This window comes from Haliaeetus albicilla, chromosome 22, assembly GCF_947461875.1.
Source record: "Haliaeetus albicilla chromosome 22, bHalAlb1.1, whole genome shotgun sequence".
Lineage (NCBI taxonomy): Eukaryota > Metazoa > Chordata > Aves > Accipitriformes > Accipitridae > Haliaeetus > Haliaeetus albicilla.
This window is the reverse complement of record NC_091504.1, coordinates 26,340,380-26,367,030: the sequence shown is the minus strand read 5'-3', so window position 1 is coordinate 26,367,030 and position 26,651 is coordinate 26,340,380. Positions and strand designations below refer to the sequence as shown.

General features: G+C 39.5%; 1 protein-coding gene across 5 annotated transcripts in view; it reads right to left on the bottom strand.

Moving 5' to 3' along the window:
* PDPK1 (3-phosphoinositide dependent protein kinase 1) overlaps window positions 1-23,283 on the bottom strand; it is a 35,883-nt gene extending 12,600 nt beyond the window's left edge. The window contains exons 1-7 of one of the 5 annotated variants that reach the window (XM_069810615.1): window positions 23,139-23,277; window positions 15,304-15,369; window positions 15,060-15,207; window positions 8,845-9,114; window positions 4,211-4,253; window positions 3,874-4,011; window positions 2,459-2,603 (exon numbers count right to left, since the gene is read on the bottom strand). In XM_069810615.1, the coding sequence (XP_069666716.1) occupies window positions 2,459-2,603; window positions 3,874-4,011; window positions 4,211-4,253; window positions 8,845-9,057 (539 nt within the window). In that variant the 5' untranslated portion in view covers window positions 9,058-9,114; window positions 15,060-15,207; window positions 15,304-15,369; window positions 23,139-23,277. Of the gene's footprint in view, window positions 1-2,458; window positions 2,604-3,873; window positions 4,012-4,210; window positions 4,254-8,844; window positions 9,115-15,059; window positions 15,208-15,303; window positions 15,370-22,422; window positions 22,445-22,682; window positions 22,706-23,138 lie in introns of those variants that run through there. The other 4 variants (XM_069810616.1, XM_069810613.1, XM_069810617.1 and 1 more) reach the window with 4 other exon arrangements.
* Between the last annotated feature and the right edge of the window lie 3,368 nt (window positions 23,284-26,651).

The following is a 26,651-nucleotide window of genomic DNA, read 5'->3' as shown; positions in this document are numbered from 1 at the left end:
AGTTGCAAAACTGTCTAGTGACTTGCGTATATAATACTATCATAAATGATGCAGATATTCTATAAACATTGTTATGTCAACTTTCCTCTAACTTGTACCTGTCAACATGCAGACTGCTAACAGATTTTGAAAAGCCCATTAACTAAATTTTTTCTAGAAAGACTTGAAGTAACAAATAATCTCAAAACTAAGCAATTGTGCATCTCCCTTGTTCAACAAAAATGGAAAAAACAAACAAAAAAACCCCCCAAAACCCAACAACAACAAGAAAACCAACAAAAAACCAACCCCAAAATCCAAAGAAACACAAAACCAAAAAACCCCACCCTTCACTCCCAAGTCTTAACTTAAATAACATCTGACAGACTGGTATGGCAGTAACATCTTCTAGGCCTGTTTACTCAGCACAAAACTCCAGTTAGTCAAACAATGGCAACCCCCCAGCCCCAGCTAAATGTCCAGAACAGGTAAGAACTGTAAACCACCAAATGTTTACATTTGTCACATACAAATCTATGTATAAACTGTATTTCAAATAAGTGTGTACCATTTGTATGGACACTGCCTCTGATTCTAAATAAAACCAGACCTCACAGTATCACACACACACAATATATAGCAATATAGAGTTAGATGTCAAGAGGTTCATTAGCAACAACATAAAAAAACCATAGCCTTGGGTTACACTGTTATGGTATTATTTACTTCGCACCAAGTTTCCTCAGCTGACAAGAAAAGATGACATACTTCCCTCCTAAGAAGTATCTTCGGATGCTCATAAAGAAATCTAGAAGCATGGGAGTTGTTTTGGTTGACTGGTAAGAAAAATCAGTGCAAATTCAAAGCTGTTTCCATCAACCACTGTGCAGCATTATTTTCCTCAGATTACAGTCCCCTATTATTGAAAAGCATGGGTTGTGCAGTTGTACAGTTTAAAGTCTGTAGACTAGCACAGAGAGCAATTGGAATGAAGTGATTATGACACACAAGCCATAAAAATCCTGTTCATTTTCCTGTTAACTATTCTCAGAGAGAAGCAGAAAGCACATGAATAGAATGGGCCTTTTTAACAGTACTGTGTGGGTTTTTTTACATATACATATATATGTATATATATATAGTACTCTATACACACATACATATACAGTTTATATAATGTATCCTATACCTATATTAACATATTAATATTATATTATGGATCTAGGATATAGCTATTTATATAGATATATAGAAAGATATATCTGTAGTAAGTTTTCCAGAGTAGCCTGGCATCTTAAAATGTTTCTATCTCATGTCATAGTTCTTAGGCAGCAGAAAATCCCAAGAGCTTTCAGGCACTGCTAGAGCTATGGACTTATAATTAAATAAACTTTATACTAAGTTCTCTAATTGCACAATTTCAGTGTCTTCTTTTGAGTTTCTCATAGTGGCCTTCATATGAAGACAAAAACTTAAAGCAGCTCTTTTATAATACAAGATTTCCAATATAGGCTTAGTAATACTGACAATCATGCTGCATTCATTTTATAAGCATTCTCCCAGTGTAACACATGAGCTATATAACCAAAGTGAAAATGGGACTTTTGAACATTTTTTTTTCCCCCTGTAGAAAATTTTATGCTTTTAGTACTCTCCACATCCAGCCCCCTTAGATTCTATTCCCAATTACTTCACAGAAAAGTATTAGCAAAAAGGACAAAGTGTTTAGCAGTATTACTTTCAGTTATATTTATCAGAAACATAATCATCCAGCTTTTTCCCAACTAGCATCTACTGTTCCATGAACAGCTGCTTCGGAACCTACAGACACAAAAGATTTCTTACCCAAAAATAAGTTCTGCAGCTCAGATTTCTCACATTTACAGCTTTAATTTCTTTAATACACGTGAATGACAAAACATGCTTATCCAGACAATATAATTGCATCAAGAACAACTGCAAAGGTCCTATTAAAAACTTTGCTAAATTTCACCATTTACCTAGTTATTGTTCGGCTTTGTGGAAACTGTTTACTCAGTAAAAACTGACATACATTAATTTTACTTTTCTTGATGACATGTTGCACACTAATTCACACACCAGCAGAATTCTAGTTACTTTTGGTACATATCACCACCAAAAAAAGAAAAGTAGTTAAACAAAAAGTCAGTTTCTGGTTTTAGACCAACTGATCAACCTTGAAAAAGACAAGCTTTTGGTAATGTTAATTGTAGCCCAAAAAGTCTTCTTACTTCTTCCGGCTAGAACAGTTGGTCTAATAACAGAGATTCGCTCTCCTCCTCCTAAAGTTTTCTGTTTAGCTCCTTATGTTAACAACAGTACTAATGCTAATGAAACCCTATTATGCTCTCATTAGCTTTCCAAAAAAACCAGATTTGCTTTAGACTTCACAAAGAACATTTCTAGAAAAAACACCTTGTGCAGAATCAAATGCGTGTTGGTCTCAACTTCGTATTACCTGTGAATTATTCCTTTCCCATGCAAATACTCCAGGGCTGATACAATTTCAGCAGTATAAAACCTGGTACAGGTCTCATCAAATGAGCCGATTTTGCGTATATACTTTAGCAGCTCTCCATTTTTGGCATAGCTAAGTCCAAAATCTGAATGTAAGTATAGTTAAGGTCTATCACTAAACCATTCTAAAACAAAAATCCCCACACCTCATTCCGAAGACAAGAATAATACTAAATATACATGAACAACAGGGAAGAAGTGAAGTTGGTCAATCTGAAACTTTACATGGTAGCAACCCAAAACAACTTCTTAAATATATTAACAACCTAGGGGACAGGTCCCAATTTCTTAGCATAGCAAAGACTACATAAAGGGTTAAATTTGTAGTTTTTCCAGTTAGTCACCTGAATAATTAAACTGTATACATAACTGCCCTCGAAAAGAACTATTTACAGTCATAACTAGCATTCAGCCCAGGTTTAAAATTGCCCCATCATCTGGAAAGTTCCAAAGTCAGCCTAGTGTTCAATGAGCAAATGTGTACATTACAAATGAGAGCCTCTAAGTTCTGTTAGTGCATGTGTGTACATACGTATGTACATACACACACATGATATAGAGCCTGTTATAGAGCCTGTATATAGCAGCCTCTGTGAAAAACACAAATACTTACTGACCCCAGAAACAGACTGATCTATCCTTTTACCCCTGGTACAGCCAATTCAAAGTGGGAAGTTTAGAAGGAAAGTCACACGTTTAACACTTTCTTCACATGAACCAAAAAAAAAAAAAAAAAAAAAAGCCGACTGCAAACCAATGAGGGTTCCAGACGTAACTGCACTTCGCAATTACTGCTAGAGAGAGAACCTGGGAAATAGTGGCCCAAACAGAAGTTTCAGCTTTCTATCATTCAGATTATTCTGTAAGCACTTCTACATAAGAAAAATGTTAATAGATCTAATTGTTCAAATACCAAATAGTAGTAAATATAGCTGGCTACCCCTATTTTAAACACAGGAATTGTGGTGTTTTACTGTATATAATCAGAAATAAACCATTTCTAAAACATTTCTCATACACCTTCCAATTTTTTAATTTTTTTTTAATTATTTTAAACTTAGATTGTTGCAAGTTGCCCTTCAGCATTTACCACATTGACAATATTTAAGTTATTGTTTTATTAATCTTCCCTGACCCACAAGTCACCCACTCTTCTCTCTCATGGAGCACACTCATCCTATTTGCTTAATTTCTATTAAAAGCATTACTGCAAAAATTGCATGGCAAACATTAAGATATTTGTAATACCTCAAGTTATTTTCATCATTCCTGTTAGACAATGTTTCAAAGGAACCAAAACTGGTGATTGCTACTTTTAAGAAAATGTTACAGCAAGTTTTAAAACACAAAGGATACATAGCTTTTCATCATCCTGAAAGGTGAAGTAGAGTTTAACAAAAAAAGGGTGATCCAGGCGGGACATTACATCTCTCTCTCGTGTCACATATGGCACCTTGTTTTCTTTTATGATATGACGTTTTTCTAGAATTTTAACTTGATGAGAAAAAGACAGAGTGAAAATGCAGGAGGTAAAACCAAATGAAGTCCATCTAAGTAATTTGTTTGGGGGTTTTTTTTGTTAGATAAAATTATCATAAAACCACTAATACTGTCTTTTGAACGGGTGTTTTGTAACAGGAGTACATTGATATTGTATTTTTTAAAAGTTCATTTTGAAGGAGTCAATACTTACTGGCATATTCTCTAGAGCTAGCCAATTCTCGAGCCAAGACAACCTGTTGCCAGAGGAGAGAAAATATATTGTAACCATTCATTAAAGACATATGCTAACATTGGTTTTGATCTTCCAGTAGGTATTTAGAATATTGATTGTCCAAAATAAGCTATCACAACTGCAATCAGCAAAATATTTAAGCTGTGTTCATATTATGCTGGCTTCAGCAAGACCACTGCAGAAATTCAGCTCAGCATAACAAAGCTTGTTTTGCTAAAAGACTTATATGCCTGACTGGGTAATCACCGATTTACTTTTTTTTTTTTTCCCCCCAGAAAAATTCTGAAGATTGTAACATAAGTCACAGTAAATTGCCAAATCTTCTTAAAGGTGAAAAAAGCAACAAGTGTGCTGAGGAGTATTTATAAAAATCTAACTGTCACAGTAAGTTTTCTTAACATAAATGGCAAAGATTGAAAGACAAATTTTATCTGAAAGATCAAAAGTAACAAGTGAGACAGAGCTTTCAACTATTTACAGTTGTTTAGAAAAAAGATTTAAAGAAAGGAAATGAGAGATTTCCAATTAGCAGAAGCAAGGGATAAATTTCAGGCAAACAGTTCTACATTTTTAAAGAGAAAAGGCAACTTAAGACAATCTGAGCAATGACTTTGTAACAATAGATGACTACAAGTTGTGTTTTTCTCATTTTAAGTTTATATCCATGCTACTACCTTGCTAGAATCTCAACATTATACCGATTTTTTTTTTAATCACTGCACCAGACTTGCTTCTAATCCACTTCTCGTTATATTCTAACCTCTTGCAAAATCAGTTATAATGGAGTACTCCAAAGTATTATTACATACACCTGATACTAAAAGTTAGGCATTCAGGAAAAAGAACTTCTAAATAGGGCAGTTTTTCAGGTGAAAGAAGTGCATGCAGTTGCACTCTTTCAGTATTAGAAAACTGAAATCTCAGTTCAGTAGTAAAAAGACACCTTTAATTTTCTAAAAAAAGTTCATCATCTACAAACACACTATAGTTCACAGTTTTTGATCAAGGAAAAATCCTAAATATATCCTAATTTCCTCCTAACTAATAATCCACAAAAAAAGAAGAAAAAAAACCCCACAAAAAACCCCAGTAGAATCACAAAAAAAAAAAAAGAAAAAGAAAAAACCCACAGAGGTACATGTTAATACCACGTCTCTGCTATTAGGGGCCTGAATCTTATCCACACTATGGGAAGAAGTAATATCAATAAGGAATGTAAATTCTACAGAAAGGAATTAGACCTTAGACAGGTAGCTTAAAAAAAAAAAAAAAAAAAAATCAAAAAAACAACAAACCAAAACCACCAAAACATAAACACAAAACCAAAAGCATTAATGTAACATGTAAATATGTCAGTTGCAAATTCAGAAAACAGCAAGGTAAGAAATGTAGTTAAACATCTCAAACTGGAGGAAGGTGGGATAAGAGCAGAGAACCCTCAACAGAGTCTACAAAGCAGAAATAACTGCCAACGTAATTGGCTGACATCATGGCCAATCTCAACTCTAAAACTTGAACAAATACTTCAGACTGTCAGACATTATGTCTGCATTTAAGAACTGGTTTCGGTTAGACACTCACCCTTCCTTAAAGCTCCTCCTCTTTTTAAGAGAATGAAGCCTCATTTATAGGTGGAGACAAAACCAAGGAAGGGGGTGGGGTGGGAAATGTACCAGCAATATAGAAGGTGGTGAGCAGGACAACATGCTTACCCAAACATGAGAATTATAATTCTGCCACCACATAACAGGTATTATTCTGAGAAGACCTTGAAGCTGTCTACATAGCAAGTAGATTTTCATTACTTTAAAAGAGCAGAGCAACAACTAGAAGGCCCTGCATTTGTGTATCTGTCAATATCAAGCATGGGTCCAAGAACAGTTAACAGCTGCAGAAGAAGGTCCCGCAAAATTGCAGAATGCTCTGAAGAAAAATGCCCTGAGGCCAGATCATGTGCATCTCTGCTGAATTTGAAATACAGCACTGGCAGCAGGTAGAGTTTGTGGTAGTTTAATAGAAGCCCAAGAAAACGGAATATATTATGACCCTGAGTAAATGATTTTTTTTTTTTAATTTTTTTTTTTTTAATCTGAAGCTGTCATTGGAGGCATAGTCATATGAAGGCCCATGCTTTTTGAGATGAACACCTTTCAGTCAGAATATTGGTGAAGATCTTCGGGAGTACAATCAGACCTCTGAATCTACAACCATGTTTAATAAGAACAAAGCATACATTTTTAACAAAATGTTTTGATAAGAACATGAAGATGCATGCCCCACAGATCAAGAGCTCTGGTGTTGATACATCAGAGGATTGTGCTGCCATCCAGAGGAACCTCAACAGACTGGAGAAATGGGCAGGCAGTAATCTCATGCAGTTCCCTTTTTTGAACCACAAACTCCTCCTCCCCCCGGGGAGGAACAATCTCAAGAACCAGTATATGCTGTGGGCTGATGGGCTGGAAAGCAGCTTTGCAGAAAAGGACCTAGGCAGCAGATGAGTCAGCAATGTGCCCTTGTCACAAAGGCGGCTGCATTAGGAGGAATGTTGCCAGCATGCTGGTGGAGGTGATCCTTCCCCTCTATTTAGCACTGGGAAGATCACACCTAGAGTACTGTGTCCTGTTCTGGGCTCCCCAGTAAAACAGAGTGAAGAATCTCTCATTTGAGGAAAGGCTGAGAGAGATGGGATTGTTCAGCCTAGAGAAGAAAAGGCGCAGGGGAAACCTCACCAATGTATATAAATATCCGAAAGGGAAGTGTAAAGAAGATGGAGTCAGGCTCTTTTCAGCAGTGGGCCAAACTGAAACACAGGAGGTTCCATTTGAACATCAGGAAACACTTTTTTACTGTGAGGGTGACCAAGCACTGGCACAGGTTGCCCAGGGAGGTTGGAGAATCTCCATCCTTGGAGATACTCAAAAGCTGTCCAGATGCAGTCCTGGCCAACTGGCTCTAGGTGGTCCTGCTTGACCAGGGGTTGGATGAGCTCACCTCCAGAGTTCCCTTGCAACCTCAATCCTTCTGTGATTCTGTAAGAGCAGCAAGCAAGTTTCCTTCTTGAAGGATGCAGTCTATAGGCTGAAGGCTACAGTCATTATTCTGAGCTTAATGTTTTTAAATTAAAAAAGTCCAGCTGCTGAAGACAGGACTGGACATTATATTTTAAAAATAATAATAAGCAAGTACTGTTAAGTCCCCTCCAGCAACAGTTTGTAACCTGTTCAGTGGCCATGGAAAGAGCATAACCAAGCACCTCCTGTGGAACATTATGAAAGGCATCCCTAAAACTATTGATCAGTTTCTAAAGTCATAGCACTGCAATAATGGACCAGAACTGCTAAGGCTGACAAACAAGGTGACAGGTGGGAAGAACTAACTCCCAAACATGCTCTCTCTAGCACTATCTGAGGCCCAGATGATTATGGTAACTGAAATTTTTCTTGTAAAACTCAAAAGAATAAGGCTACGTATGGATTAACGTTTTCACAGTATTCAGTCTCTCTCCTGCTGCCCACCTAAATGCATTTAGTCCCAAGACTTGGGACCAAAAAAACATCTACCAGTGAACAGGTAGCAGAATGCTGGAACAGAAGTTTATTCAAAGTCTGGGCTAGGCCCTATGAATTTCTCTGTTTACAAGGAACATGGTGCTAACTTTCAGAGGCCACAACCAGAAATTAAAAGTTTCTCACTGAAGCAGAGTATTCTGCTATACCCAAGAGGCAGCAACTCTGCTGCATTCTTTAGGGAAACTTGCAAGTTGCAAACTATGTATTTAAGTGCAAATTACTCCTGATGACTACTAGAGGCCTGCTTCCTAAACACCACAGTAGATCGTATAGGAAGAACCAGAAAAACCCAACATTTAGAGATCAACAACCAAAAGGTATATACAATAAATGACAAGTGAAAGATGTGAAAAACATACAGAAATACTACTTATTGTCTTACAATGGGGCAACTACAAAAGCATCAAATGGAAGTATTAATTGCTTCATGGGTTCTTTATGATAACACTTAAGTAATTCATTCTTGTGCAAGGCCATGGATGTGAGAAGTAAGTTAGAAAGAATCCATTTAAGGCTACTAAATACAGAGACACTAACTGTGGCTCATGAAGTCCTTGAGGGCCATGACACTAGAGGCTGAGAAAGAATATTGGAAAAGCGTCACTGTTCTTACTTTCTTCCCTAAGCATCTGGCAGTAGCTCCTGCCACAGACAGGACATTGCACAGAAGTTCTTACCATGACAAACTCCTAGCCCAGTTCCAATCCTTTATATCATAAAATTTTAACATAAGCCATTATGCTATCAAACTTAAATTAGAAAGCAATGCCTCCTAAAAATCCAAGTATCAAGTCATCAGGATGTAATGGAACTTCTGATGAGTTTAAAAGGTACTTGAAAAATCAGCACCTGTATTTAGTGCCACACTTAATTTTTATAGTTAAACTTAAAAGCACTATGTCCCTCTCATTTACTCTTCAAGCTGTTCTCTCCACATTTAAATCTCAGCAATATTACTTGCACAACAAATTTTGAAGTTTATCCAAGATATTTGGCACTTGTTACAAAAAGTAAAGTTACCGTTGAAAAAGATCCTTCACCCAGAATTTTCCCAAATTTGAAGTCATCGGGTCGTTTCTTTCGAGGCTGTGGAGGCTGCTGTCCTGTATGTTGCTGCAAGGAGTTTGAACTAGATCTTGATTCAGCAGCAGTACCCTCCATGTTAGATCCCTGTCTGCTGCCACAGGTGGAAATGACAGATGGAGTGCTGGAATCTGCTTGGTTCCTCACCATTGATGGGGATGAACAGGAGCACAACACCACGCTAGACTGGATTGGAACAGCATCATACTGAAAAGAGAAATGAAACCATACCTTCAAACCACACGCATTTGCACTTTATATCTGTAGAAGCATCAGATAAAGTCCTATTTGAAAGGGTTATCATTAAAATGTCTTTAGGAGGGAACATCAGTATTTCTTTTGGAAATAGCAGCTATTAGTTTGTTTAACAACTCTGTTTTAGGTCATGTTGCACACACATGTATAGCCATAAGTCAAAAGTCTGGACACTTTAAATTCAAGAATGCTTTTTTCCAAACTCAAAAAAATGCTCCCTAACACCAAGGTATCAAATTTCACGGTATATTCTCCTATGAATAACATGATCTTTAAACTTTATTTTGTGCTTAGAGACAGAGCCATCTGTCCAATCTTAACAAGTAGTAGTTTCCCTGAAACTAAAAGAATTATCCAGTTATGCAGTGAACACCTATATTCACAAGTAACATTAGTTTAGAGATCCAAGTTACAATGAACTGTAAATGAACAAGTAAAGCAAGAAAACGTCAGTGGAGACAAAGGATACATTCCTACATTTTTACTTGGAAATTCACTTTCTCCAGTAGTATTTCTCTTTAATACACATTGGGGAAGTACAGAAAGAAGAGAGAACAACATACAAAAGACAGATCAGCTGGAGGGTTTAATAATCAGCAATATCTAATACTTTTTTGAAGAATGCTCTGGTCCATGACCTTTTAAAACAAGGGAGATTACACTATTTAAGTTGTAATATGGTCACTTAAAGAGATTCCCAATTCCAGAACAAAGAACCAGATATAGCCCAGAAAACAGCAAGTACAAGAAGATACACTCCAAATACTGATTCTTGTAATATACAAAGCGAATCATCATTTAGTATCCTTTTATCAATTTTTCCAAGTAAGAGCAAAGAAACTTGTCAAGCTGCTTTCTCTCCCTGTTGGCAATATACCTCCATTAGTCTGTCAGGTGTCTGCTCCAAATGTTTTACTTGAAAGTGGCCAGAAAACACAGACAATAGGAGAGCTCTGGTGAACTACTTCTGATAATAAAAAATGAAATGGTATGCAAACAGGGAATATTTAAGAAAATTAACACCATGCCTGAATATTATTTTTTAATCTCAGTGTTCTAACATACATGCAGCAGAATGAACCTATGACTTAAGGAAAATCTCCTAACCTCAAAACAGATGTATTGTACAACCCTGACCTAGTCTGTAACATACCTCATGTTGATATTCAAATAAACATTACTTCTGACAAAAATAATTTTTTATCTCATGAACTTCAATTTGATTCAGAACAATTTTCTGCATTTCTATCAGAAATCACTTTAAAAGGGAATTGGACTTGCATTCAATCATGCATATGGGCTTAAAGCACCTAACTCCCCAATTAGTAATTACTCACTTAGCCGTGCTCTATGCAGTAGGGAAAAGCAGCCTTTATTTACTGCTAAACTTCGTTCAAAACTAAGATACAATTCAGAAATACACTTTACTTACACATTTAGTGGCATTACAGAACAACTTGACACCAACTTATTTCTAAGCATGCAAACGTATACTTTCTAAATTGAGATGAAGGTAACAAGATCAAAAAGAGTACAGCTAAAAACTCCATTTTCTCCACTCTCCATAATTCATGTATAAATATCAATTTCCACAAGATTGAAAATTAACTATTATTAAGCAACTACTCTAAACAATATCTTCCAAGGAGCATAAGGGAAGATTCCCTTTCCAGTCTGAGTGCAGCCTACTTGCCCCAGGATCTCTATTGCTTCTTAGGGCTTTTTCCAAGAACTATGACTACACCAATAGCGCAGCAAATCAAGAACAGGTAACACCTTCTTCTATTAGACCTTTGTCTGAGTTTTGTGATACAGCAGAGACTAACGAGGAATTTGCCTATAACGATAGCCATTTGCTACATTTTGTACAGCTTTTGTGAGGACAGAAGGGGGGTGAGCCTGGGGGAAGACTTGGGAGACAGATGGGAGAACTTTGCTTTTTGAAAAGTTCACTAACTCCCTGAAGGAGCAGTATATACCCCTACTCAGAATCAGTTATGCAGCATTCTTCCCTTTGAAGAGGAGAAACTATATTGATGCTATTATGAAAACAGGACATACACACTGAAGTATTATGTGTGCTGTAGGTCACAGTTCCTTTTACGCCTTCCATGCAGATATTTTAGCTTCCCCAGACTAGTTATTGTCCCTAACATTCTCATAGCCCAGCTGAATCACCTTTCCTTCAGACAGCTATGCAAACAGCAGCCTGTATAAAGATACATAGTAGCTAGAATTAAAAAAAGCTTGTACTCTTTCTTATCAAGAGGGCAGCAAGGCTGACACAAGGATGACTGCTCAACAACCTAAGTGATGCCAATATAAGAAATATCCCATTAATTGAAATATAGTAAATAAAAAACACATGCACACAGACTAAGTATCAGGATTTAAATGATGAACTGGTGGTTCCAGTCAGGCTATTCTAGAGCAACTGAGGGTTTACAGGTAAATAAAGCAGCAACACTGTGGGGGATCCGATTAGATTCTGCAGCTCGCAAGATCACCTTGAAAAACCAAACAAGAAAAAAACCACACCACAAAAGCACCAGAGAGCACTGAGAAAAAGGGGGAAAAAAGATGTTGGACCCAGTGTATTTCCTTGCATAGTATCTGAAACTAAGTCACAATGAATATCAAGTATAGAAAAGTCATAAGGGAAGAAGAGACAGGAGTAAAGGGCTTTGTAGGAAGAGATCATTATTTCCAGCCAAGGTATAACGTCAGTTAGTCCCCTGACTTTCTCAAAGGAAAGTCAAGATTAAGAACAAGACAGACAGAGGAAGATGCAATAGATTTAAAGTATCAGTTACCTAAGAAATGACAGAACTATGCAACTAGGCATGTTGCACCTCACCATTTATAGAGAAGGTCACTCCTACACTTGTCTTTCCACACTCCACATTCTTGTATAGTATTTTGTGTCCTGTACTATTTACCTCCTCAGTTTTATTTTGAAAGACTCCAAAAAAACACGTCTGCAGAGACTATACATGTTTCTACATATATGTCTTCACATACACCAGAGACAGGACACAGGCTAGTTCATCCAGTTAACCTTGTATAGCCACTCTTGCAAAAATCAGGTTTAAGATTCTGCTTCTGCTAGATACAGACTTTTTTAGTGAGATATGAAGTCAATCACTGAAGAATTCAAAAACCTTCTAAACTGCATCTGCAGTTCTCAGAACCATGAAGATGCTCTCCTTCCAGCAATTACTAACATTTCTCAGCTGGCAAGCCAATGAAAGCACAGACCCTCACACAGTGACAACACACTTACCTACTGCACATCATGGATCACCATGGACCACACTGGTAACCACTAATCTAATCATTCTACCTCTGCTTTTAAAAAACTAGTCCCTAACACTACCTACTTTACCAAGCTCTTCAGGGTGCTGTTTCTAATTTACTTCCATATAAAAATTGTTTCCTTCTTAGTGCAACATACTGTGAGTTTGAAAACCCTAGTAAGGAAGAAAATAACAAATCTGCTGAAGGTTAAGTGGAATTATAGATCAACAGACATATCAAAATCTTCATTAACTAATTTTCACTAAATCACTAGAAACAGGCTTCCTTTTATTTACATGCCATATGAAATCAGTCCTTATATTGTTCTTTTCCCCTCTTGTCTGCAAACAGTAGAAATAAACCTTAAGAGAAGAAAACTTGAATCAGTGCAAAAAGCCCATTAGATATCACTACATTTTTCCTTTTATACTTTCCTCACTCCCCTTTGTCTGAAAAGCCAGTCACAGGCAAAGCTCCCAGCTATCTAAAAGGACCTATACTTTTTGGAATCCTTTTTGCAATTCAGCATTTTGACAACAGCACTACCACCACAACTTTTAATATACCTAAGCACATCATATGCATCAAATACCACACTGCTCTAAAGCAAGCACAACCACAACAACTGCATCTCTACTAGCTTTTTCCCACTGCAAAATCTGCAACACTACTTTGCTGATACAGTTCTACAGTACTGCAAGTATGCTGATACAGTATTGCAAAAAATACTTCTAAAGACGGGGCCTTCTGAAGCTTCCAGTATCTTTTACTTCTATCCTAACTGACATGATACTGAACCTTGAAGATGACTGAGAACATATTTGCTATCACTGAAACTCTACTACCAAGATCTCATTTCTGTTATGAAGAAAATCAGTGAACAGGGTCCTAACCTATCACTTGCCTGACAGTAATACAGTCAGCAGACTCAGTGTTAACTGCTGACTGTATTATTGAATCTCTAGCTGCATTAAGACATAGGGCAGACACAATCAGAAAAGCTCTTCCATCCACTTACCTATAAGGCCAATTTTTTTGGAAGCATACCTTGCTAACAGAGAGTATTATTTACACAAAGCAACACGAGGTCTATACCTCAACTGGTATATTTGTTTTGATTATAAACAATGCTGATGAGACTGCATAAGCTAGAACATTGGCACAAGCCTCTTACGAATGTTTTTTATGGTAAAATGCATCACAGGTCTACTAAATGAAATAATGCAGATAGACATCCATAAAACATTTGACTTGGCATTATATAACATCTGAAATACAGACTACTGTTGAGGAAAACGAATATAGGACACGTTTTAAGTAAAATTGGTTAAATTCTTAAACAACTTATAATTAATAGTCATCCCCAAAGAAGGATCTCTTCCAGTTCACAACTGAATTGACTCTTAAACCAAAAAGGCTGAAAGAAAAAGAATAACTGCATAAATTTAAAGACTTGGGCGGGGGGGGGGGGGGGAAGGCCACACACCATTTGGCAAAAAAGTATATCTCTTACTCAAAGCAACCCACAGCTTTTGGTAAATTAGACAAATCAGTGAGACTTTATTTTTGTTTCTACCAAAACACTACTACAAATTAAAATACGGTCCAAGAACTTAGGCATAACAGTGGGAAACAAGTGGACAAAGAACTTAAGCTAGTCCATACCTGAATATACAGAACTAAAAAGCATCAAATAGGAAAAGCAAAGCCTTACTGCCACTAGTACTGTGCAAACATTAAGGAGAAAACCAAAACAAACCAGTTTCAGGAGAAAATCAAGACACTGAACTCCTGGAAAAACATCTAATCACCTGACTAGATTAAGCTCCTGAAATCTGTGTTCATTAAAGGATCTGACTCTTTTAGCCTTGCGGTATCAGAGAACACAGAACTCCGAAAATTATGATCGCCTGCAATTCAACACAAGTCTTACTGGATATAAGAATTACTGCATGATGTATGTCCTAAGACTAAATTATGATAAGTATTTCACAGACCATCATGAAGATAAATCAATACAAACATGTATGTCCTACATCAGCAAAGTCTGCTTAAGAAATTATAGGATTCAGAAAGCAACATAGCAGCACTCTAGGATATCTATGAATTAACCTTTTCACTTGCAAATAGAATTTGAGAGGCTTTCAAAACAGATACTACATGATACAGGATAAGATACCCTCCCCACATGTCATAGGATCCAACCACAGCTTTTACATCTGTGCCAAACATAGCCCTTTGATACAGAAACAGAAAGATCTTCCAAAATCTATGAATCTAAGATTCAATGTCTGAATTAATATACTTGCTTCAAGTAAAAATATGGAGTCCATCTATTTATCTGTGCTATTAAGGAGGAATAAAGGCCTTTATTCCACACTGAAAGAAAGTAATTGTGTTCATTGGACAGGTGTTTTGTAGTTTTAGAGACAAAGCTGACTTGCTACTATTTATCAATACTGACATTCTGCTAAAGACAGTTTAAGATAGATAAGGCTTGACCTGAGAGGTTTTATAAATTATTTTGATATTGTCATACAAGCCAAAAATTCTGAAATTGAAATTTATTTTGTATTGCTTATAACTTAAACATTGACAACCTGGGGTCTCCTAAGGATTTATCTGAAAAATGCAAAGGGAACAAATTAACATCTAGGCAGTTATATTTAATATATTCTTTTCATGGCACACTGGTGTTTCAGAGGGTTGACAAAGATGCAGCAACTGCATCTGACACACATCTTGTATCTGTAAAAGAGCATAAAAAAGGGCAATTAACAGATATTATGCACAGCTTTCCCATTGGCCTCCTCCCCCCTCACATCCCACAATGAAAATGTTTACCTTCTCCAGGTTCTCCAATACCTATTTGTGACAGCCTCCACTTCAAAGGCTAGAGTGCAGTACACCCTGGAAGTTCCAGCATATTCCAAAAGAAAAAAAGCAACTCATCAGGTCATATACTAAGATGGGCCTGAATATATGTCCTCAAACTATTCCTCATAGTACCTAAAAAGAGAATGCAGGCAAAAGCAGGGTAGCTCAGCTACAAGAAACATAAGATACAAAGAAACACTGATTCAGAATAACAAAATCCAACTAAAAGCCTCACCTTCCAGGGCAGAGAGCACAGCACAGGTGGCACTTGCCATTACATACCAATCCCATCCAGGACTGATTTGCAGGAAGCGTAATGACTATCACATGATCCCTGTCAATATTCAACACCAGTTTCCCTTTCATAAACTGTGTACTCTGCTACATCAAAGCGACTGCTGTGAATGAAGGCAACCCAGAAAAATAATAGATGGTGTGCCTTCATAAACTGCAGTAAACATCAATTCTCATACCTTATATGCTCATGTCTACTTATGCTCTGGACTTCTGTCTAAAAATGGACTGCCAGACTTTCTGCTAAGTGACCAACAGCATCCCCTTTCTATTAACCGGTTGTACATATGTGTGTATACAGGGAGAAACAATATACTGAATAATTTATGAAACTCCGTTGCATGGCAGTCTCCATTTATATATGCTTAGAAGTTTGTCAGATAATTTAAAGTATTTAATAATACATCTATTTGCCAACATTATTATTACCTTTAAGGAATTAAAATATTTACCTAAAAAAGAGAAAATCCATTCATATGCCTTAAAAAGTGTCAATAGATGCTGCCAGACTGTCTCATCATTATAACATAAAATCAAGCATGTAATGGATGAGACAAAACTCAGATTAAGCCGAGCCTCAGCAGTGCTCCTGAATGCATTACACAACTAGTAAACTGTTCACTCACCTAACAGGTTAACTTTGACACTCAAATACATACAGCCATATTAAAAAAATTAACACACCATAGTAATTGGGAGGTATTTAAAAATATGTACTCTGCTCACACTTTCAGCTTGATAGATTACATATCTCCCTGGTCAAGAAGGAATACCACTACACCGGAACAGTAAGGAAACCAGACTTGGAAGTATGCTTTCAGATTCTGAAATCTGAGGAAAAAAATGCCAGAGATTTTAAAGAACCACACTCAACATTCATTCATTGAAAAGAAGGAATATATTAGAAAAAAAAAATGTAACTGAACACTACATTGGCAAATACCTAGTCTTCTCTGGGATGAAAATATTAAGTCATACTTTAATGACTTATCTCTGTGCAGCAGAGTGCAAAACACAGCATTAAAAAAACCTAGTAAAAAAAAATCTGATCAAAAGGGGTGGTATTAAGGCATTCGTAAAAAAACCCTCCTGTTTTTAGGTACTATACAAAGCAGTTAATTAAACAAGCTGGTTAATCTTCAACATACCACAAGTGAAGTTTATATTGAAATGACAGATCTTGTTCAACCTTTCATAAGGCAGATAATTCAAATGTCTAACACAAAATCATAACAAATAAAAGCCAGAGGCATTTCTAAGAACAAACACTCCTCTCCAAAAAGCAAACAAGGTACTTATTAAAAACTGTACTAGGTTACAAAGATGCCAAAGATATTTTCCCAGGACAACAGGATGTTATTTTTCTACAGAGAAGTTCTCTGAAGATCATAGTAAACCATTTTCTTCAAACTGCAGTAAACAAACCCTACTCCAAGTATTAGTTATTTGTACATATTAAAAAAGCATTAACATCAAACATTAATCTTCTGTAGCACAGTGGTTTGCATTTTGTTGTCTAGAGCTGCATCAGCACTCTTTCAAACCTCATCGTCAAATGGTATGCAAAGATTATTGTAGAGAACTTAAGATCTAGCTCATAACCCAACAAATTGCCCATCAACTCCACATGTCTTGAAGAAACTGACCATTACAGTCAGCAAAACAGTCTGAAGTGAAACAATTTGTGAAAATCTATACTTTGATCAACCTTCAAAAATGGTTACTGATTACAAGATTTAAAAGAGCAGATTGAAATCTCGTATTTCAATTATAAAAGCTATTTTAACACAACTTGGTTTTGCAAAAAAGTCATACATCTATGCGGAGTGAAATTTTTTGATCTCAAAAGTTGCTACATGAAAAATCTGTTGCTTAATAGACCATTTTTATGAATAAACGATGCAAGTTTCAAAAGCCATCAGTCGTATAAAAGGAGGACTTTGTTGTTGTTTGAACAGGCTGCCATGCTAACTGATATAAAGAAGTCTAGGTTCTGATCCACCAAAACAACTATGCTCACCTTCATGTGCAGTGTCATTTGAAACCTCTCAAATGCTGGAAGGTAAGCATTCATTGAAGCACTGCATAAAACTGTTCCCCTCCTCCTCCCCCCCCGAAAAAAAATCTCTTAAAGTATCTTGATAGAAATGACCATCATTTAAAAGAAAAGAAAGACTACTTTAAAAATAATGTCCTGGTAATACATTTCAAGAATAAAGATTGTGTTAATGGAAGAGGAAAGCTTGGAGCAGGTAACCCTTCAAAGACACTATTCTACCTAAACTGGGTGGGACCTTTGCAATAGTGGGAAACAGAAGTATGAAAAGAACTCAAGTTAATGTAGTCTGCTTGATATGTTAACAGTCCTAATACAATTTAAAGAGAAATTACAGTAATATGAAGGTAATGTTGAAAATACTTGTAATAAATCATCGTAAGATACAGTTATTATTTCAGAGGAAATTTATATAAAGCCCTAGCTAAGCCTGACATAATGCCATGCTCTAATAACCTGTGAGAATCTGATCAGTAAGATAGTTTTTTTTCAGGGACTTTTCTTTGTACTACTGTAAGGCACAAGCAGGTTGTTAAAAAAGACTCTAGTATCTAGCTGGCAGTTGTTTGCCTCATGTTCAAAATCAATTTTGGTAGATACAAGTCCTTCAAAACATACGTTCAAAACATAATCAAGAAGATTAACTTTGAAGAAGAATCAAAATCAATTGTCCCTTCTTCTTAAGCTTTCTGGATGTACATCTTCACAAAGTTCACAGTATACAAAGAACTGTTTTAGAGTTTGGGGAGACACACTGTATTGTTCATATAAAATAATCTCAAAACACTAGAAACAAAGCTCAGCTCTGACACTCCACACCCTTCATAACTGAACTGGTCACTTACCACCAGTTCCTTACTTTCTGCAATAAATCTACAACACAGTTTATCCATAATGAGTAATTAGGAAATCAGATTCATGTTATATCAGCAAAAATAGAATCAACAGGCTCAAGGATTTGGAAGCACAGAGGTCACCTCTACATTGTTAGATTGTTTTGATTCTTCATTTAGCAAATAAAGGTATTTTATACACATGACTGATTTTGTTTCTACAGAAATTAATTTCTCGCACACAGAGCAATGTTGACCCAAACATTTTAGTTAATGCAAATGCCTTTTTCTAAATTTGACAACCTTACACATAGGGTGGTATGTCCTGCCACTAACTTCCAGGATTCTAATTCCAAATTCAGGTAGGGATTAAAGCTAATGAAGATTTGTAAGAACCTGCATATCGGCCAGTTACCCTCTAACCTCCTCTACTGCTAAGCAAAGCATAAGTTCCAAGCACCCTCAGGGGCAGACTATTTAAGGCCTCTTTCCACCACCTTCTTCCCCCCACCCCAAGCCTCAAAACAGATCAGAAACAGGAAACCACAAAAATCTCTAAGAACCTAAAGTCAGCCTATGGCCCAAATAGCTATATATGTAAACAAGCCATTGAGAATTCATTTCACACAAACAGATCCAGGCTAGCTCACAAGAAAACAAAAGCCATCTGTAATCGCAATAGTCTAGATCACATTCTACACCATCAGTTATCTCATGAAGCACACCAATATTAAGAGGTGTTGCGCAGCATGGATGGGGGCTCATGCTAACAAACACAAAAGGACTTCCTATACTACGCTCCTTGCTAGCAATTCTAGGAGGTAAAGAGAACAGCTTGGGGTGAAGAGCAGAGAAGCAGCCACACAGAGGTGGCAGCAATGTACAAAGGTTGGACAGCACAGTCAAGAACTGTAAATTAGATTCTTGCAAGATTACTAAAGAACTAAACATCAAATGTAACACTTCCTTTTCAGAAGAATGTGCTAAGCAAGTTAATCCTTGCAACTTTTCACCATAAAGAGTTATAGAATATTGGCCAGGTGAAGTATTTACAGCTTGTGTTTTAAAGCAGAAAGCAAGTCTCAACTTCAATATTTAGTCACACAACAAACCAGTCATTTCCTACAGCACTGTTGAGTAGAATCCATAAGGTGTGAAAAATAAGGTTCTAGACTGAACAACTAACTTTGTACATGTTGTGTTCAGCCCTTTCATACACTTTAGTTAGACCTTAGTAACCTTCCACAAGCTTACCTGCAAATAAGACATCAGAAAGGGAAGTGGGGAGGGAGAAAAATTAGCTCCTTCCCCTTTTTTGCTTCTTTATTGCATATACATAATCTAACTTGGCCACCTGCAAAGAAGTTTTCCCATTTGAAATACCAGAAACAATAATTCCTTGGCTTCATACAAATTCTTCAGGAAGTTCCAATATGAGGAACTTGGAGAAGGATTTTATCTTTCAAACATAGTATTTTCTAAATTAAGTTTTTATCTTTCTATATTAAAAAGTAATTTCTCACTTGCATATTTTCTGATGCGATAAATGTGCTAGTTCTACAGCAATCCACACAGCTTTTCTAGAAAAAAAAAGGTAAAATACAAGTTTACTGTTAAAAAACAGGGTTTACTAAAATATTTCACCTATTCATGTATCAAACCTATTTTTATTACCTTGCCAGTTTATTACTTCTTCCAGTCTAACAAAGTGGCTGTGCCTTTGTTTCATGCCTTCTGTACCAAAATTCCTTCAAGTACTTCAATAGTCAGCACCCCTTTCCAAGTTTTTCCTGCAATGCTGCCTTCCAACTGATCTGCTTTAGGGAAGTAAAATGAGCCTGAGTCTACACAATGTCCAGCTACAGCAATCTTCTTGTAGAGTTTCAAGAGCTATATGAAACAGACATTACTTCTAGCACTGTAAGTAACAGACCAGTAAACCAAAGAATAATTTGCTTTAAAAAAAAAAAAAAAGCCTAACCACAGTGGATTCATTGTTTAGTTGAACATCACTATTTTATCCAGATTATTCTCTAGATTGTCTCCTTTCCATTAGCTACCAGCACTTCCAATGTTAGAAATATGAATGCATATAGAATTGCTCCTCTTAAGCTTCTTCCATTTTTTCACCTTTGAGCACCTTCTCAACATCTGTATCTTTTACTGTTTTCTATTCCTGCAGCCTGCTTCAGTAAAAGATTTACAGAAAACTTATCCCAGTTAAAAGCCTATGCATGAGTGATAAAGACTAGTCACAGCCTTATGCTGAAAACCCAAGAGAAGAGAATATTAAGTAGACAGGTATATAAGGAAAACCCCTCAAGCCTGTCTGAAAGTTTTATAGCTACAAATAACTACAAACAGAACTCTTACCATAGCCTAGTCTAATTCCTAGCATAGATGCAGAACTTACTCTATTAAGAAACCAGTTCTTTGAAAAGTGTAGTTTATATTAGTTCCGGGGGCAGGGAAGCTAGCAGTTTTGTTCAGACATACCCGTGACCATAGGTTTTATCAGGTCAGAAACACTGGTGGAATCTAATAATCACTAGAGCAGCTGATCCTTCCAGTGAAGATGTTGCTGAAAATGAAGATGTAAATAACCATTCTTCCAGACTCTTGATTTTGAGAGGAAGAGCACTCCTTGATATGAGACCCAATATGCTTATAATGAAGGCATTAACAGCAAATAATTAAGACCATACCGACACCTAAAACTAAAGCAGCACTAAAGTTGTTTCCTTCTTAAAAGTGCAAATCTCTCCTTGGTACCACATCTTCAGAAAACAGTAGAATGTTTTAGGAATTGTCCCCACATACATGAATACAAAAATTAACTGTTTTGGCAGAGGAATGCTGGAATATTCCTTTCAAAGCTGTGCTCTATTCCTCACCCTCCCCCAGTCTTTCGCGTTCATAGTAAAATAATCACAGAACTTATTAAAGTCATTAATTCCACCATACAAACATTAACAGCAACTTGCTCAGAGTCTCAGAAATACTGAATTTCCCATATTTGATATAACCTGAATTACAAAAAGGTTAGCTGAATCAAGCCACCTCCGTCTGCTACTGCCAGTCAATACACTCCCCTGACCAGAGAAATATTAAACAGGATGGAAGAGAAGGAATTAAAAATAAGTTACCCTGAAAAAATAGTTTTAACAAAAATGGTTGTCAGCTTTGCTCTTCATTCATTCTCTCTCTGTATGTTTCTCTTACAGGCAGGGACCTAAACCATATATAGAAAACAAACAGCAACAGAAGTATTTTGGAGAGAAAAACCTGGAAAGAGAGGCAACAAGCAAGGACAGAAGCACAAAAGGAAGCATACTCCCTGTTTAAAAGAGTCCAAGCAAACAGAAGTCACCTCTGATGCTGAGAAGCCACCATATGGAGCTCTATCAAGTGGCAGAAAAGCAAAACTAATTCTTTTAATAATAAAACATTACTTTATTTCATAATCCTCGATGCAGTACTCCATGTCGTCCCCTGTAGGGCTATTCCACATATTAATTCTCATCTTCAGACAACAAATATGATTATGTGTAACACCCTGATGAAACAAGCAGCGAGCAGGAAGAGAAGAGCACACTGAAACAGGACCTCAAGCATCAACGCAGTTATGCCAGTCTCCACGCAGAAGACCCTCCTTAGCCAATTCCAACCGATGAAAAAGTTTTAAGCGCTACAGAGTGGAGCTTGGCAGCTTGCAACTGACAGAAAGAACACAAGACCCAAAGCACAGCAGTACGCACACAAGGATAAGGAACATATCCCTGCCAGTTAATCACACTGACATCAACGAAAGCTGGCAGTTATTTTTGTAAAAAAACACTCTTTCGATACAGGAATTTCTACACTAACTAAACTGTATAATCTACAACGTAAACTACGATTTACCATTACGAGTTCTGTATATCAGCTACAATTCCATCCTACATTAGTCAGGGCTCACAAAACGTTAGAGTTTTACACCGTCGGACTAATGTAAACAACCGTGTTTGAAACGGCGTCCCACTGCGACCCTCACGAACTTCCTCACGCGTTTGCTCCCACTACAAGCAAAATCCCTTACAGAGTGACAGGTGGCTGCCCCAGGGCAACAACGCCGGCTCTCCCGCTGGGAGACGGCCCGCCAAAGCCACGCCAACGCCCCGTACCCGGAACCGAGAACGAAGCTCCGCGAGAGGCCGCGGGGCGGCTTCTCCAGCCTCGGCCCCAGCCTCGCTTCCTCCCGCGGAGGAGCCGAGCTCGGGGCGCCCGCCGCCGCGCTCGCTCGCCTCAGGGCCCCGCCGGCGCCCGGGGCGGGAGGGGGCCCTCCCGCGCCAGGCCCGCGGCAACCCAGGAGGCAGAACGAGGACCGGGAGCAGCAGCGCCGAGGCCGGCCCCACGAACGGCAGGGCTTTGCCCCGCCGCCCTCCCTGTCCGAGCGGGCGGCAGGCGGCAGGGCCGCCCGCGAAGCCCCACCGCGACCCCGCCGCCGGGCGGCGCGTAGGGCACGGCTGGCCACCCCCTCACGGGCCGGCCCCGGCGCCCGGGCCTAGTCCTCCCCCCCCGGCGCACCACCAGCAGTCCCGGGCGGCCGCAGCGCCGTGCCCCGCAAATCCCGGACTCACCAGGTGGCTGCTGGTGCTGGCCATGGGCCCCGCCCGGCCAGCGCGGCCCGCGCTCCGGTCGCCCTTTAAGATCCCAGCGCACGGCGGCCGAGCCCGAGCCAATGGGGCGCCCGCATCCTCCGCCCGTGACGTCACCCACAACAATCCCCCCCCCTCCCCTCCGCCGCGGGCAGAACTTCCGCGCGGTCCGCTCGCTCACTGGTGGCGCCGTCTGCTACTCGCGTGCGAGGCCGGGCGGAGCGCCCCCCGTCAGCCTCCGCGTCCCCAGCCAAGGTGAGCATGCGTGGTGGTGGGGCTGACGCTGCCAGCTGCAGTTCCTGTCGGGAGGCCTGCGCAGGGTGAGGGCGGAAGGCGGCAGAGCAGCCTGGCAGCGCGACCGCCCCAACCTCCACCTCGCGCTCGCATCCGGGTTCGTGCCACGACGCAAGAGTGCTGTGGGAGCGACGACGTGGTGACGTCAGGAGCGGGCGGGGAATGCCGGGGCGGTGCCCTGGCGGCGGTTGGGGGCGCGGGGCCTTGTTGTTGGCTGCGCCGGTGGTGGCGGCCGGCGCCTGCCCGCGCGAAGGTGCGCTGAGAGCGCCGAGTCCTCATAAATGCGTGTTTCAGTACAGATGTTCGCTCCTAAAAATCTGCCTTCTCTGGGAAAAATACACCTTCCCTGTGCCCCTTGGGTATGAATTCACCGGTTCTGACGCGCAGTTTTCATTCCAAGGCGTTCCTCTGCAGCCTGGGAACCGAACCATTTTTACCCCTAGTAACAAACGTTCTTTCAGGTAGGTGTGCAGAAGGGATGGTCTCGCCCGCCTGCGCTCACCAGCACGGGAAGAGTTTCCTCCCGGGAGCCGGCCGGAGCCGATGCCAACCACCAGCAGGGCCACAGGCGTGCTGGGAGGGATGGGCCGCTTGCGCACTACGCTCTGTAGGAAGCAAGTTGCGTTTGTCAAGGGATCATTGAATTGTGAGGGATTTCTCAAAAGGATGATGCAGGAAAGGACCATCTGGTTTACTGAACTGCATCGGAATTGTGATGGGTTGACCCTGGCTGGACGCCAGGTGCCCACCAAAGCCGTTCTATCACTCCCGCATCCTCAGCTGGACAGGGGAGAGAAAAATATAACAAAAAACTTGCGGGTCGAGATAAGGACAGGAGAGATCATTCACTGATTACCATCACGGGCAAAACAGACTCAGCTTAGGGAAAATTAGCTCACTTTTTATTACAAATCAGCCAGAGTAAGGTAAATGAGAAATAAAACGAAATCTCAGAACACCTTCCCTCCACCCCTCCCTTCTTCCCGGGCACAACTTCACTCCCGGATTTCTCCACCAAGCCCCCCCAGCGGCACAAGGGGGACAGGGATGGGGTTTACGGTCATCACATGTTATTTTCTGCCGCTTCACCTCCTCAGGGCGAGGGCTCATCACACTCTTCCCCTGCTCCAACGTGGGGTCCCACCCACGGGAGACAGTCCTCCACGAACTTTCTCCAACGTGGGCCATTCCCACGGGCTGCAGTTCTTCACGAACTGCTCCAGCATGGGTCCTTTCCACGGTGTGCAGTCCTTCAGGCACAGACTGCTCCAGCGTGGGTCCCCCACGGGGTCACAAGTCCTGCCAGAAAACCTGCTCCGTGGGCTCCTCTCTCCACAGATCCGCAGGTCCTGCCAGGAACCTGCTCCAGCGCAGGGTTCCCACGGGGTCACAGCCTCCTTCAGGAACCCACCTGCTCCGGCGTGGGGACCTCCACGGGCTGCAGGTGGATATCTGCCCCACCATGGACCTCCCTGGACTGCAGGGGGACAGCCTGCCTCACCAGGGTCTTCACCACGGGCTGCAGGGGAATCTTCGCTCCGGCGCCTGGAGCATCTCCTCCCCCTCCTTCTGCACTGACCTTGGTGTCCGCAGACTTGTTTCTCTTACATGTTCTCACTCCTCTCTCCGGTGGCTGTTTACCGCGTCCCAACTTTTTTTTTTTCCTTCTTAAAAATGTTATCACAGAGGCGTTACCACTATCACTGATTGGCTCGGCCTTGGCCGGCGGCGGGTCCGTCTTAGAGCCAGCTGGTATGGGCTCGCTCTCTCTCGAACACAGGGGAAGCTTCCAGCAGCTTCTTACAGGAGCCACCCCTGTAACCCCCCCCCGCTACCAAAACCTTGCCACATAAAACCAATACAGGAATCTACAAAATACAGATGCTTAGCTCAAATGGGGGATGGGGTGGAGGGCCAGGGCAGCAGCAGTGTCCCAGAGTTGAACTACTTTAGAAAGATTTTTGCAATAGCCAGCCTAAATCAACTTTTCTGTATGATGATTTTTCTCTTCCTTTTCTTCAGCAGACAAGTAGAACAACTGATTATAATCTTCTAAGAGGTTGGGCCCGGGGCGGGGGGGGGAGCGTCCTTCAGGTACACCTTCACTCTTTTTCAGACTGTATCCAAATTCTTGGCCTCTCTTGCAGGCAGTGTTTTTTTCCCCAGATTCTTTCCAACTGATATACATTGTCCTGAAGGTATCATTCCTGGACTTGGATATACTATTCAACTGTGGCCTCATTTCTTACAAGTAGAATGAAATAAGTACTTGCTACTGTTCTCAAATTACATATCTCTTATTATGTGCTATAATAGTATTTGTCTGTTTGCAGTAACATCTCACTATTTATTCATTATTTATATTATGATATGCTGCAGCTCTCACATCCTATTTCAGTATATTGCTATTAACCTATTATTTCCCAATTTATATTAATACATTTGCTTTCTCTTTCAAAGCGCAATACTTTGCACTTTATGGAATTTCATGTTATTTAGACTGTACTTAAAATTTGACAGAATATTTTTTCTCCTCATTTTCATCTCCCCAAATGACTAAAATCCTTCCCACAACGGTGTCACAAATCTTGTATGCATACTTTCTATTTTGTCACCAAAATTGATGAAAATACTGAATCAGACCAAGATTGAGCCAGGATAGACTCCTGGAATACCACTTGAAATGCTATTTCAGTTTAATGGGAAACTATTAATGATTAGACTCAAATGCATTTTCAAGAAGTGTAATCATTCATTCATAAGTCTAGGTGGTATCATTTAGGCCAACTAGCTTCCTTAGTATTCCTTTAAAATTGAGCTGTGTCAGAAATCCTACCAGAGTCAAATTATGTAATATCTACTTCTTGCCCATCATCACCAAGTAAACTCTTTTGTCAAAGATGAAAGTTGATGTATCAATTTATATTGTTTTGTACTTTTTAATCCTCTAAATATATTTTTATATTTTTTAGTAATTTATTCCAGAATCCTTTTAAAGAATGAAGTTAGGCTAGTTGCTTTATCATTATTTTGGGCCCTATTTTTCCTACATTTAAAGATGAGACTGTTTATCTTTCAAAAGTCTTCTAGGTTTCTCGTCCTGCATGGCTTCTCAGAAATAATTTTCAGTGTTGCAGAGACTGCTTCAGGTAGTTATTTATGGTTCACTTGGGGTTTTTTTTGTTTTTGCAAAAAATACTT